This window comes from Natrix helvetica, assembly GCF_964273705.1.
Source record: "Natrix helvetica genome assembly, chromosome: 4".
NCBI lineage: Eukaryota > Metazoa > Chordata > Lepidosauria > Squamata > Natricidae > Natrix > Natrix helvetica.
Genome location: NC_138550.1, coordinates 94272289 through 94287148, shown reverse-complemented (window position 1 = coordinate 94287148; position 14860 = coordinate 94272289). Strand labels below are relative to the sequence as shown.

The 14860-nt window shown below is 41.1% G+C and overlaps 2 protein-coding genes across 2 annotated transcripts in view; one reads left to right on the top strand and one right to left on the bottom strand.

Moving 5' to 3' along the window:
- Positions 1 to 14860, bottom strand: part of MYLK4 (myosin light chain kinase family member 4) — a 118816-nt gene that overhangs the window by 97403 nt on the left and 6553 nt on the right. The gene's annotated exons all lie outside the window — the stretch shown is intronic.
- WRNIP1 (WRN helicase interacting protein 1) overlaps positions 1664 to 14860 on the top strand; it is a 37519-nt gene continuing 24322 nt past the window's right edge. The window contains exon 1 of the mRNA XM_081951859.1: positions 1664 to 2542. Coding sequence (XP_081807985.1) covers positions 1913 to 2542 — 630 coding nt within the window. The 5' untranslated portion in view covers positions 1664 to 1912. The remainder of the gene's footprint in view (positions 2543 to 14860) is intronic.

Below are 14860 nucleotides of genomic sequence, written 5' to 3'. Positions count from 1 at the left end.
AGGGGAGGACAACCTCTCCCCACACTAACACCTACTGAAAACAAAATCAGAGGAAGGAAGACAACTATTGTAGAATGGTGCCTATGTCCCCAGCCCCCACCATAGTCAATGGTGTATCAAAAGCTGTACAGTAGAGAGATTGAAGAGCAAAAGAATGGAGGCAACACCTTTGTCCCTCTGCTACAGGTTATCTACAGGGTTGCCTCCTCCTTAGCCTGAAACCTGACATAAACAGGTTTAGATAATCCATTCCCTTCAGGTTCTCTCCCATTGTAGACTGACTATCTCCTCAACAACATTTCCTAAAACAGAAAAGTTAGTGACAGGAACATTATTATCTAAAAGTGCTTGGTCTAAGGATAACCTCTTGAGGTGGGACTGTACTATTGCCATCTTCCAGGCAGGAGTTATCACCCTCTTCCTCAAACAGGGTGTTACCACACCACAATCACAGGTTACCACTCTGACAGCTTTCATAATGCAGAATGAGTCTGGGTCTAAGTTTTTGACAACTCAAGGGGTGGCTCCTGAAGTTAATAGTGGGCATATCCTTTTGGAGTCCCTTATTCAAGTCCTACCCTCTAGAATAACAAAGAAAAAATCTTAGCCTACTTTAATAACACATTTGTTAACACCAACTAACAATCAGAAGACATGATGAAAACTCATTCATTTCTCAACATACAGACAGATGTAACCATAGTTTCAACTGGAAAACTGACCAAGTTAGACCAAGATTAACATCTATTAACATTTACTTTTTTTAATCAAAAAGTAAACAGTACCAAATGAAAACTCAGAACAAACCCCATTCCTTACTAGCACTAGTGATGTTACCTAGTTTGAGTAATGAAACCTCTGCAAGAAAATGCTCACAGAGCACCAAGGATCCCCTTATTTTATATTTAATGACACATCCCCTTTAATTTTTCTCAAGTAAAAATTACTTGACTCTTGAATTTTCCACTTTTCTAATCATCTTTACCCCAATTATATCCTTTCTGACATTTGGCACCATAACTGGCCATGCAATGAGAAGATGCATCACTGAAGAAGTACAATAGAGAGATATCATTTCTCATGACTTGGAAGCAGGGAAAAATTGCATTTGCCCTTTTAGCAGTTTTACAGCTCTGCCAACTTCAGTTTAAGATTTGACTATCATCTTAAAATTGCAGCCAACCACATTTTTTTTTACATTGCCATTGCTAAATATTCTTTTTTTGAAAGTGTGCATATATAGAAACTCGGGAAATAATTTGCTGTCCTGTCATGACTCCTGAAATAGATGAAATAGAAGTTGTTGTTTTCCTTTCGGTGCTTCTCACGCTTGGCAACGTGAAGCAGGACCAGTTGGGGATTCTGGGCGGTGAAATTCACATACTTTAAAATCGCCAAGTTTGAACACCTCTAATAGCAGGTCACCTTGGCAGCCTATCTCGCCACCTCTGTCTCTCTCTTTTTGTGTGTGCGTGTTTTTATGTGTGTAACGTTTCTCTCTATCAGCAATTGATTTCACTGGAAAACGCTCTCTCTGTTAAAAGTGCACACAAGCGACCGATTTCTATCCTCGAAATATACAGTTTTAAAATATATATATTTTATAGACCGGCGCAGAAATTTAAGTCCTGGGCATTTTTTTGCAGGCGGGCGGAAGAACTACAATTCCCGAAAGCCTGTGGGTCTGTAAGCAGTCCGCCGAAGAAGGAGGTGGTGACTTTGCTCTTCTTCCTTCTTGAGCATGTGGTTACAGGGGAGCCCAGAGGCAAACTTTTCCTGGTCGACGCCCCTGTTTTTTTGTTTTTGTCGGGAAGAGTCTAGAAGGGATTGATCAAAGGGGTCCCTTTCCCCAAGAGCCACCGATTAGTGTAGATTTAGGGGTCCCACTGTCCTGCCCTCCTCCTGCCGGGAAATGGAAGGAAGTATTACGCAGGAAGAGCCGCTGGTGAGCTGCCCGGTTTGCCTAATAGAACTTCCCTCTGCGCACATCAACTCACATCTGGATACCTGTTTGCAGCTGCAGGGCGAAGGGGAAGACTTGTTCACCGGAGAGGTCGGAGGCAGGAGCAACAGCGCCCCAAAACCCACAGCAGGAGCGGGGCTGGCCCCTCTGGCCCAGCAGCCCTGCTTTAAGAAAATGCGGCTCTCCCAATCTCCGGAGCGGAGAAACAAAGAAGAGGAGCCGGGGAATGACCTCGGTTCTCCTCCGGTGTTTTCCCTTTTTCACAGAGGCAGAAATTCCGGAGGGGCCCAAGCGGGGGCACCCCGGGATGCTGTTACCTCTCCAAATCCAGAAAGGGGGGAAGAGCGGCCGGGGGCGAATCCCGAGCGAGCACCAGATGCCTTGGAGCCTCTGTTGCGGGGGGAGAGCCTGGCCCAAAAACTGGAAGGGAAGCCTTTGGCCGATAAGCTGCGGCCGAGCCACCTGGGTGATTATGTGGGGCAGAACCAGGCGGTGGGGAAAAAGACACTCTTGCGGTCCTTGCTGGAGGCTCACGAAATCCCCTCACTCATTCTTTGGGGACCCCCAGGCTGTGGAAAGGTGAGTGGTACTAAGGGGCATCCCTTTGACTACCTGTTTTCTTCCCTAATTTCCTTCCCTGGGGCAACTCAGAACAATTAACCAGTGGAACGCTGCCTTCAGACGTTGCTGGTGCTCCATTACTGGAGATTTTAACAAAAGAGTAGACAGCCACCTGTCTGAAATGGTGTAGATAGGGTTTCCGGTCTGAGCAGGGGGCTGGACTAGAAGACCTCCAAGGTCTCTTCCAGCTAAACTCAGCATAGCTTGTGATCCTAAGGTTTGCTTACATGCTGGAAGGCAGCCTGGCCTGGCCCGAGGGACATTTTACTGTTATTGTCCAGTGTTGAAGCACATGCTGGTTTAGAAGGAAATGTTTCAGGTTATCAAAGAACATGCAGTCAGGAGAATATCATTTCACCCTCACATGCTTAGGATTAGTCAGCAAAGGGTCTCAGGGAAAGGATCTGTCAGCTTCAGTTATGCTTCTGCTTAAGATAAAGCATCCTTCCAGGGGGGAGGGGGGAGTCTGCACCCTGTTTTTTTAAGGTCCAGTGGATTGGATGGTAAAAGATGTGGGAGGAGATAACTTCTGGGAGTGAACATATAATTTTCTGGATCCTGAATTGTGTTTCCACTTTGGGGGAGAATTAAGCTGTGTCTGCATTATGAGTAGTCTTTTTCATGGGTGAAAAAAGAATTGGGTTGACAGTTCCTCATGTAATGATTCTTATTGGATTCCAGTTCCTCCAGCTTCTAATCATTTTGTTGATTTAGGGTGAGAAAATTGCAAGGAAGAGCATCTATTGGGACACTTAGTTAGAAGCTGATCTCTTAACCCAAAGATTCCTTTATCATAGGACATCTATTAGCAGCATGACTGATAAGAAATTCTATAATCAATAGCACATGGAGGACATTTGGACTCTAGCATAGATAAATTCTTCTGTGGTGTGGCAACAAATTTCAGAAATCTCTGCAGTATTGCCTCATATAGTTTGCTATACAGTATATTTAATTGAGCTGTTTAGTTATACAGTGCATTTAGGAAGTATTCAGACCCCCTTCATGTTTGTCAATTTTGTTATACCACAGCCTGATTCTACACTTGTTGAAATTCATTTTTTTCTCATTAATCTACACTCAGTACCCCATAATGACAAACTGAAAACAGAATTTTAGAAATGTCTGTACATTTATTAAAAAGACAAAATGAAATATCACATTGGCATAAGCATTCAGAACCTTTGCAATAATACTTGATATTTAGCTCCAGTGCATCCCATTTCTCATAGTCATTGCTGACATGTTCCTACATCTTGATTGAACTCCACCTGTGGTAAATTAAATTGGACATGATTTGGAAAGGCACACACCTCTCTCTAGAAGGTGTCACAGCTGACAATGCATACTATAGCAGACCAAAAGCCATGAGGTCAAAGGAGCTGCTTGCAGACCTCAAAGACAGGATTATTGCAAGGCACAGATCTGGGGAAGGCTACAATAAAATTTCTACTGCACTGCAAGTTCCTAAGAGCACAGTGGCCTCCATACTTCTCTAATGGAAGAAATTTGGCACAACTAGGACTCTCCCAAGGGTGTTTGCCTGATCAAACTGAGCAATCGGGAGAGAAGGACTTAGTAAGAGATCTGTTGGTCACTGACAGAGCTCTAGAAATCCTGTGTGGAGATGGGACAGAGTTTCAGAAGGATAACCATCACTGCAACCCTCTACCAATCTGGACTTTATGGCAGAGTGGCTAGGCGGTAGCATCTACTTAGTGCAAAATATATTAAAGTCAACTTGGAGTTTGCAAAAAAGCACACAAAGGACTCTCAGACTGAGGAGCAAGATTCTCTGGTTTGATGAAACCAAGATTGAACTGTTTGGTCCCAATTCTAAATGTTATATCTGGAGGAAACCTGGCACCACTCTTCACCTGCCCAATATCATCCCCACAGTGAAGCCAGATGGTGGTAGCATCATGCTGTGCAGATGTTTTTCAGCAGCAGGGAGACTAGTCAGGATTTTTTTTTTGAATTTTTTTTAATTAGTTTTACAAAATTTTAAGGAAAAGGGTGATGGGTATGGTTACAAATTTTGACAGCTACATCGTGCAGGAAATGGTATTCCCCCCAGTTCTCATAACTTTTACATAATGATAAACAAGATGTTATTGTTTAACTAGATTTTGACAGCTTATTTTTACATTGTATCTTTCAATAATTTCAGTCATTTACTTTGTATCAAACAAAAAGATTCATTATATCAGCAATTGCACTATTTTTCTAACTTACTTCTGTGATCTGAGTTTTCTCATTGTTGCCTCCTCCCACCCGCCTGCCAGCAAAGCCTCGGCACCTCCCATATCTTGTGTAGTGTCTTCTGCTTTATCTAAGAGGGCTTTGTTTTTTTCCATGAAGGCCTCCGCCTCCATAGTTGTATTAATTCTAACTCTACTGCCCTCCCAGAAAATCAGCATACCTTCTGGCAGAAGCCACCGAAACCAGAATCCTTTATCAAATAATTTTTTTGCTAATAGTGCATATTTTTTCCTTTTATCTCTTACTTTCTTCGGGATTTGTTTCAGGATGGCTATCTCTCTGTCCTTGTATTTTAACGTTTGCCCCCTTTGTGCCCCCAGAATCTCATCTCTTGTAGCCTTTCTAAGAAATTTAATGTGAACCTCTCTTGGAACATTGTGTGTTCTAGCGTAAGCTGAATTAACTCTATAAACCAGGTCAATATCTCAGTCTAGACTAGTCAGGATTGAGGGAAAGCTGAATGGAGCAAAGTATAGGGATATCCTGAATGAAAAGGTGTTCCACAGAGCTCAGGACCTCAGGCTGGGCTAAAAGTTCCCTTTCCAGCATGACAACAATCCTAAACACACAACCAAGACAACTCAGGAGTGCCTTAGGGACAACTCTCCGAATGTCCTAGACTGGCCCAGCAGAGCCCTGACTTGAACCCTATTGAACATCTCTATAGGAACCTGAAAATGGCTGTCCATTGACAATTGCCATCCAACCTGACTGAGCTTGAGAGGATTTGCAAGAAAGAATGGCAAAAAACCCTCCAATCCAGGTGTGAAAAGCTTGTCGCGTCATACCCAAATAGACTCAAGGCTGTCATTGCTGCCAAGGGTGCTTCAACAAAGTACTGAGTGAAGGGTCTGAATACTTATGCCTATGTGATATTTCAGGTTTTTTTTTCTTTTTATATAAATTTACAGGCATTTCTAAAATTCTGTTTTCACTTTGTCAATACGGGGTACTGAGTAGCTTAATGAGGGGAAAAATGAATTTCAACAACTGTAGAATCAGGTTGCAGCATAACAAAATTGACAAAAGTGAAGGGGGTCTGAATACTTTCTGAATGCAGTGTAAACACTAAAGAAAGCAGTTTATCATCTAACTATAATATATATGTTACGCCATTCAGCTGCATTTCTCTTAGCAATGCAGTGAGCAGAATTATGGATATCACAGAATAATACATAATGATTTTCGATTTGGATAACAATTATCTTCCTGACGGGAAGACAGATTTATTTTCTTCTGATCAGATGAGCAAATAGCATAAGATTCCTAGACAAGTATTTAGCAAAACTAAGTGTTAAATGCATTTAAAATTATCATTAATAAGAATTATAATTTTCAGTTTTATTTGAGTATCCTTTTGAAAGTTGATTGTTTCTCACAACAAGATACTTTATGCTTCACCAGAATTTTTTGAGTAGGCAATAATTGGAAATGTTTACATAATATACTAAAGCAAACACTTCATATCATGGCTTAAAATACCATGTAGATATTAAGCCACTCGTATCTGGAGGTTAAGCTCCAAAAGTTTAAGTAACTCCATCTTGAATTATATCAGTCTATTCTAGAGACTACATTAGTCTATCCCTTCCTGTCGCCCCTCCAGATTAATTAAGACTGTAAATCCCAGAATTAACAAATTAACTTAGGCTATATTGGTGGAAATTATCTGAATTATTATCAGCGTATTTGAAGCCATCCAGCTGAAGAAGCATGTGCTAAATCAACCAAAGACAGAGATATTAAAGGCATAATATACAGGCCATTATTATATGCCTTACGATTAAGAATAAATTGGGATTTTTAATAGTGTTGATAGTGTCATTTTGTCCGTATTAGAAGTTGGTGAAGATCTTCTTTCTAGTTAAATGTGTATAAGATTACAGTCTTAATATTTTAAAAAGTGATCATAAGGGAAAATGTATCTGCTCTTCTTTTGATTTGATCGAATGATTTATATAATATAGTGTTTAATTATTTAATTAGTTATGTAAACTTCATTGAAGCCAAGGGAACCGTAAAATGCATATATAGTATCAGACCTATAAGCCAACCCCATATTAGACCAATTCCCCCCCCAAAAAAAAATTATAAATGGGGGAGGTTTGTCTAATATGGAAATGGAAGCATTCTGAAATGCTTCCCGTGCTCCTTTCCTTCTGTGGGCTGAGATATTTTTTGTATGATATTTGTCTAGTCTGCGGCTCTTCCTCCTGTATCCCAACATCATTTCCACATACAACGTATTTCCAAATTGTTTAGAAATACTACACGATTCTTTTCTATTTGGAAGACCACAAAAGCTTTCAGGAGGTATATGCTAGCATTTGCTAGTGCTAGGCATCAAGGTATTCTTGTCTTCAGAAGAAAGAGACAACCAGCTGAAGCGCTACTAGTGCTATTTTTAGAAGTTAAAATTGTCTTGCCATTCCATTATCCAAGATTGGAGGTAATGGGGAAATTAGGTGGTAAAACTGGGGGGGAGGGGGGAATCTCATTTTCAATTCTACAAAGTTTGTATAAAGATCGACTTACAGGAGCCTGATGCTGTGTAATCACCCTATGACAGCAGGATGAGCTAAGGAAGAGAATAATTGAGTTATGTAATATGCAAAATATACTTTTCAGAGACGAGGAGGAAGACTAGAGAAGGAATTGGTCCAATTGAACTTTTGAAAAGCTCATATCTTCGTGTCTTAGCTTTGTGTCTTCACCTTCTCATTTTATGGGGACTGTCACTAGTTGAGAATTGTTGGAGTTTTAGTCATAGTATTGCAGGAGAGAAACACTTTGTGGAAAGCAATGTATAGCCTATTAACCAAGCATTGTTTCTTTCCTATTTTTTTCCTCCCGCCAAGAATTCTTCCAGGATTTCTGGGAACATAACAAAACAACTGTATGGCACATTTTGGTTGTAACTTGAACTATTCCTGAACATAATTACTTAGGAATTTGACCCCTTTGAACTATACTTCTATGCATATTTTTAAAAGTGTTGTCATAAATTCATATATGTCAATTAGATACCCAAATCCTGATTATTATTATTTTTTAAAAAGGAATAGGTTACATTCTCCAAAATGAAAAAAAGTAATGTTCCTACACTCCCCTCTGTTTCGTTATAACTTCATGATATCACAGTTTAAATAACTACAGGTGTTTTAAATATATAATCAGTAACCTAAGAATAAACCATTCTATTGTTTAATAGCATATTTGCATAAGCAAAGCTTTCATAAATCATTCACTGATGAAGTGGGAATTGCATTATTGCGATTTCATAGCATGATACAGCTAACAATTTTGTATAAGGTTGGTCAACTACAAGTGGCCTGCAAAAATTTGGCTGACCACAAGATGCAGTAACCAGATTCATAAAACACTAACGCTTGATTGTGCTTTAGAGCAGGGTTTCCCAACCCCCAGGCTATGGACTCGCAGTGATTTGCGGCACACCAGAACCCAGGCCATGCAAATGAGTGAAGCCCCATTCATCTCAGGGGTTGCCACAAAGAAGAGGGAGTCAAACTATTTTCCAAGGCACCTGAGGGTAGAACAAGAAGCAATGGGTAGAAACTAATCAAGGAGAGAAGCAACTTAAAACTGAGGAGAAACTTCCTGAGAGTTAGAACAATTAATCAGTGGAACAGCTTGCCTCCAGAAGTTGTGAATGCCCCAACACTGGAAGTCTTTGAGAAGATGTTGGATAGCCATTTGTCTGAAACGGTATAGGGCAGTGATGGCGAACCTATGGCACGCCAGAGGCTTTACAGGAGCCTGGGGAGGGCGAAAACAGCCTCCCCCGCCCGCCCCCCAGATGCCCTCCGGAGGTGTCAGGGAAGCCTCCGGATGGTCCCTGAAGCCTTCGGAACGCTTAAAACGACCCTCTGCTCCGAATGTCTGGCATGTAGGTCTCAAGGGAGCAATGTGGGCTAAAGGATCTGTTTGTCTGAATTCAGCAGAAACTCAAAAAGAGTTTATAAACCCCTGAAGGGGGATGTATCTGACTTTACACAATAAGGGTCATCAGTCTGGACTGCTGATTAAAAAGAAAGGAAAGTTTCCATGGCTGCAAATGGTCCAGCTGCTTAAACATAAGTTGCAACCTGAGTAAGTCGCCCTTTGATTTATGACCCTTTAATGTGCAAGATTTAGATTTTTGTTTGTCTGCCACGGAGTGCTCAGTTTTAGCTGAGAGAGACATCTACTGTGTAACCCAAGCACAGAGCAGCTTCAGCATTGGAAATTAACTTGGGAGCCAAAAACTGAGTATTTGCAGAAAGCTAACCTTGCTTATGTAAGTGTACTGATGACCAGAGATGGAAAAAAGGATAATTAAGTGAATGTCTGACATATTACATAGAAACTGACTTGAGGATGACACAGCAGCTATCCTTGGTTTTATAAGTGCAATCTTAGATTGCATTAATGTAAGTAATCAGTGATGGGAAAGCGTTAACTTCAAAGTAACACGCTGTCTTTGCAATTGGTGTTGTGTTTCAGTGACCTTATTTTTATCACATAGCTTACCTTAAGTTTTATTCTAAACCTAGTCATGAGAAGGCAAAAGCACTTCAGGTTCTGCCTCTGTGTGTGTGTTTGTATAAAAACATTTATTTTATTATATTTTGCTTGACAGTTGAACTTTGATTGAACTTTTGGTGCCCTTTTTATATAGCCCTTCTCCCATGGCTGACATAGAGAGATGAGAAGGTTGTATTGGCATTGCTGAGGCTAAATTAATGGCTTTCCACTATAATGCCAATGGTGGGAAAGAAAGACTTTTTCCACATAAAATATAGGAAAATGATTGTACTGTAGCCACCATTTTCAGTCTTGGGTTTTAAAATACAGAACTGGAAATTCTGTTGTGCATCATTTTGTTTTGTTTGCTGAAGAGTTGCATTTTTTCTCTTTTCCCCCTAGATCCATGATGGCGAACCTATGGCATGCATGCCCAAAGTGGCACATGGAGCCATGATGCCTGGCATGCATGGCATTGCCCATTCCTCTTCTGGGTTTCTCACACGAATGCGCATATGATGATCAGCTGGCTCCCCACTCACTAGACCAGGTTTAGAACAAGGGTCCCGCAACAAGCTTAAGCAAAGATCTCGGCGGGGTAGCCTAGAACTGAAGCGGATGTAGGCAGCTCTTCCCAGCTCTGCCAGTGTGCGGCAGTTCCCGAAACCAGAAGAGCTGGTGGTCTGTTTTCTGGCATGAGCATGTGTGCCAGCCAGCTGATTGGCACATACGCATGCATGGCAATAACCAAAAGACTTGCTGGCTGGTGCACATGCGCGCACCGGAAACCAGGAGTTCATTTTTTGGCGTGCACATGCCTCCTGGACACCTCCTCTTCCTGCTCACAGCCCAGACAAAGTGCTTTTTGAAACTTGGTGCCGAAAAGGTTCGCCGTCCTATGGCACACGTGGCACAGGATCCCTCACTGCGGGCACGTGAGCCATCACTCAGCTCAGCTCCACCACGCATGCATGCATGCCTCCCACCAGCCAGCTGATTTTGGGTCTCTGCCATGCATGCGGGAGATGTGCATGCATGTGTGGGGATGGGGGTCGCGGGGGGGGTATGGTGCCCTCCCCGCGACATGTTTTTGGTCCCAGGAGGCTTCAAATGGGGCGTGGAGGGTGGGTTGTGTCCATGTGTAGAAGGAGCACAGTGGGGTTATATGCATGGGCAGGGGGATCACAAGGGGGGGGGTCATGCATTGTGGGTGTGGGCACACGTGTGTGCTGTCGCGTGCAAGAGAGAGATTTCGACACACGAGGAGAAAAAGGTTAACCATCACTGATGCCCTCTGCTTGAGCAGGGGAGTTGGACTAGAAGTCCTCCAAGATCCCTTCTATCTCTGTTATTCCGTTAATATATGTGATGTGCTTTTAGTAGTTAGCAAATGCAAAGCTAAATATTGCCCCCTTAATGCTCTTCGACTGTTGTTTTGGAAATGAGTACCTGCCGCTGATAGAACAGGATACACAGCAATGCAGGTCTAGAGTGCAGTGCTTAGCACCCTTAATTTAGCATGGCAGCCCTCGGTTCAGTTTGCTTCTATTTTACAGAATGGCTTTTCCAGCTGGTTGCCCGGAATGTTGGCAATGAAGCTGTGAAATGAATGCACCGCTCCTCTACAGACCGTTCAGCCCCACTTTCCTCAAAACTGGCAGCAAACCTATGTAATAAATGCAGTTCCCTGGTCCCTGTCCCTCTCTCCCTGTATCACTGCCTCACCAAGAGAACTAAAAGCAGGAAGCAGCTGCTGGCCACACAGGATTGCTGCAATTGACCAATGATTACTAAAATTTAGTAAAGCTCAGAGAAAAAAGTGAATTCTAAATGAGTTTTAACCAGTAAGGTATTGCACAAAATGGAAGCCACCTCTGTGTGGGTATTTGCTGGTGTTAAAGAGTGTAAAAATTTGGATGGATCCTGGTTTGCTTCCTGAGCCCATTGCCAGGAGCAACCGTTGAGGTCTAAATGGCGTAAATATAGTAAGAGAAATAGATGTCGTTGGCTCCAGGATTATGGATACAGAAAGACCCCTTTTCTTTCAGATACATTTTTTTGGAATGTATCATAGTGGAGAAAGCTGGTCTTGGACGGTGCAAGAAGACCCTTTTATTAGATTTAATTAGAACTGAATATCATGTTAGAGCAAAGACCTGATTCCTGCTCTGTAACTTCCAGTGAACATTTAAATTTTTAATAATGTCCCAAGGGAAAAAGAATGATATGACCGATTACTTTTTAAAATGTTTTCAAAGTAAACAGATGCACCATCGGTATCATGGTTAGGCTGGGAATAAAAGTGTAACCTCATTTAGATAGCGTGTTGTACACAGGGTTTGTGTTACACAATTCCCTATGTATGATTGTAGAAAACTAAATCTGCAAATATTTTTCCTTGCATGCGAAATTTTATCAAGATGGAATTGAGAATGCTAGCTGTTATACAATATTGTAACAGCTCCTCTGCACTTACAATCTCTCTGCTTACAATCTATTTATGAGTCTTTTAAAAAAAACCTTTCTTTTAATAAAATCAGGTCTTACACCTGTTACCTTAATTAATTAAGACTGCAGTAACATACACAGATTTCTGAGATTAAGCCCTTTAGTAAGATGTACTGTGCATGTAAGCTCATGGATTGACATATGTTTTACAACAGGGGTATAAATATATCCAACTTTGGTTCTGGAAATATTAGGTACCATACAGAATTAGCAACCATTCAAAACCTGGGCAGAAATAGTTGGATATGTGGCTTATTTGAACTAAAAAATATTTTGTCATTTAGGATACAAAATATATTTTAGTCCTAAGGAAAAATTATAGTAGTAGATTGTATTCTTTTCCTTTTTCCTTTCCCTTTCAATCCTTTAAAAGGATTCTGGATTATTTTGTGGTCTAATTATAAAACACCACTGAAGAACAAAAAGGCAAAGGAATTTTATCATGGTGGTCTTTGTAAAACTGGATTCACCATAATTCCTTAAGTCACAATGAGATTGGGTTTGGCTTAGTGTACCCTGGGTGTCTAATTGTTTTGGTGTGTAAAACAATAGTTTATACTGTGAGTTAATAGTTATGTAACTTCAGAACATAGTGGTTTATTTAGCATGTTATGATTAAGGAAACCATAATTCATCTTGTTATGGAAGCCCAGTCAAATGTTCTTTCTCAGGTAAATTTATTCTGAGTACTTTTATGTTTGGTTATATTCAGGATATATCCTTGCTGAACAATACAGAGATATCTATTTAACTTCTGCAGCAATCTTGATCCTTGGCCAGTTTTTGTGTGTGCCAGCACCAACTTGTTGAAGATCTTTTCCCTTCATGCTTCTGGGCCAATGCATCTTCCCAGTTCTTTTTTAGGAGGTTCATAAGGAGTACGGTAATAGGATCCTTACTGGTACTCTTAAATACAGTTACAGCTGGGTGAAAAAGTCCTGCACGGTTTACAGTTTATGACATTTTTTGGATAGGCCATTGATTTTATGATATTTTATGCTAACTGCTATGCAAATATTGTTATATTTAAATAAATACTGGTGGTTTTAAAGTGAAAATCATAAGCTTTTTGCAATTTGGTGCTGTTTGGATGGGGATTGTGAATTTTCTTGCATGCTTAAAATGCATGCTTACAATGACTATGAAAACAGATTAAATGATACATACCGAGTGGCATACATGTTGCAATTACTAACGCCGATGCTAATGTTTTGTTAACATTTTTATTGTTTATGGCCCTCAAAAGGACCATTTAGGTAACCAAACTTGGTTACTAATATGAAATTGGCCACCCCTTATCACCAGGCGGCATCACTTCAGCATAGACTGTATAAGCCTTTGCACGTGATCTTTGGTGACAATGTGGTACCAGACTGCAATAATGGATTCAATCAGCACCTGTTTGGTCTTCGGGTCCTTCTTGCTTATTTTGTAACCAATCTTGGTCCACAAGTTCTCAATTGGGTTCAAATCCGGGCCCTGAGCTGACCAATCCAGGAATCGAACATCATGCTTCTTCATCCACTGCTGGACAGACTTGGCTCGATGACAAAGAGCGTTTTCATCCTGGAAGTAAAAGTCCTTCCCTACAAGTTGCTGAGCTAAAGGAAGCATGGTCTTTTCCAGGACTTCAACGTACTGCTTGGAATTCATGATTCCCTGCATGATTTGTATCCGACCAATACCAGAAGCAGCGATACAGCCCCAGATCATCACGTGCAATGGATGCTTCACAGATAGATTCAGGCAGTATGGTCTAAATTCTTCAGTTGGAAATCTTCTTGCACTGATTCCCACTCAAGTAGAAATTGCTCTCGTCACTGAAGATGACCTTGGCCCACTGTTCGTTGGTCCACTTGGCTTACTTCTTGGCCCGCGCACATCAACCAGAGCGTTGAGTGTCTGTGAGCAAAGGTTTACTTAAAGCCCTACAGCCTCTGAGCCTTCTGGCAAGCAGTCTGTGATACACTGTGCTTGTGCACACTTTTACATTCCATGTTTCACCCCAAATTCTTGTAATCTGAGGTGAGGTGAGCTTCCTGTCAGCCATCAAAATGCGTTTCAGAGCCTGATCTTGCCGTTTTGTCAACTTTCTTGGTCTTCCAGAGTGGAGCCTGTCATCAAGTGAACCAGTTATTTGGTATTTTTCAACCACTCTGCTCACTGTGGTGCAATGGCATTTCACTCTCTTGGCTATTTCTGTACAGGAGTAACCCTCTTCATGAAGCACAATGATGCAATGCCGCTGCTCAGTACTGGTGAAAGCAAAGGCCTTCATCCTTGCCTGCAGCCAGAGTTAAATTAAATTTCTCGATGCTTTTCATGCCCATTTATAGTCAGAGAGTATGACAACATTGATTGGCTCATAGATTTAGTTTCTCTGCATTTTGATTGGTCAGCCACAGCTTGCTGCTGATTGGCTACTTTCGATCCTAACATTATCAAAAATTCAAGTTCTATTTGTTTTAGCACATAAACTCACTCAAAACCTTAAAAAGACTTTGGCTATATTAATAAAAATTATGCATCTCAATCAGACTACAGAAATTTTCATCAAAATACTAATTTTGCGTGGTTTCTATGAAAGTTGATTAAACATGTAAATACAGCTTAAAACTGAAAGTGTGCAGGACTTTTTCACACAGCTGTAGGTAACCCTTTCCTAATTTGAAACGTCTGTCCATCCTACATATAACATTTGGTTTACCTATAAAGCCCTATACACAGGACCATGCTCTTTGTCCTACAAGACAATTTGTCTCCCATTATTTCTACTTGGCTTACAAAGTCTAGCACAGTTCTAGTCTGTTTTATTAAACAATGCTAGCTTACTGGACCCTGGAGTCTATGGCTTTACCTATGCTAGCCCAAGATTGGGATGGCAGCGACCTGTTAGCATTCCACAAGGCATTGTAGATGTGTCTGTTCCCCAGGCATTTGGGGCAGGAACAAGCTCTGTCGGTGATTTGACTTTTTGTTTGG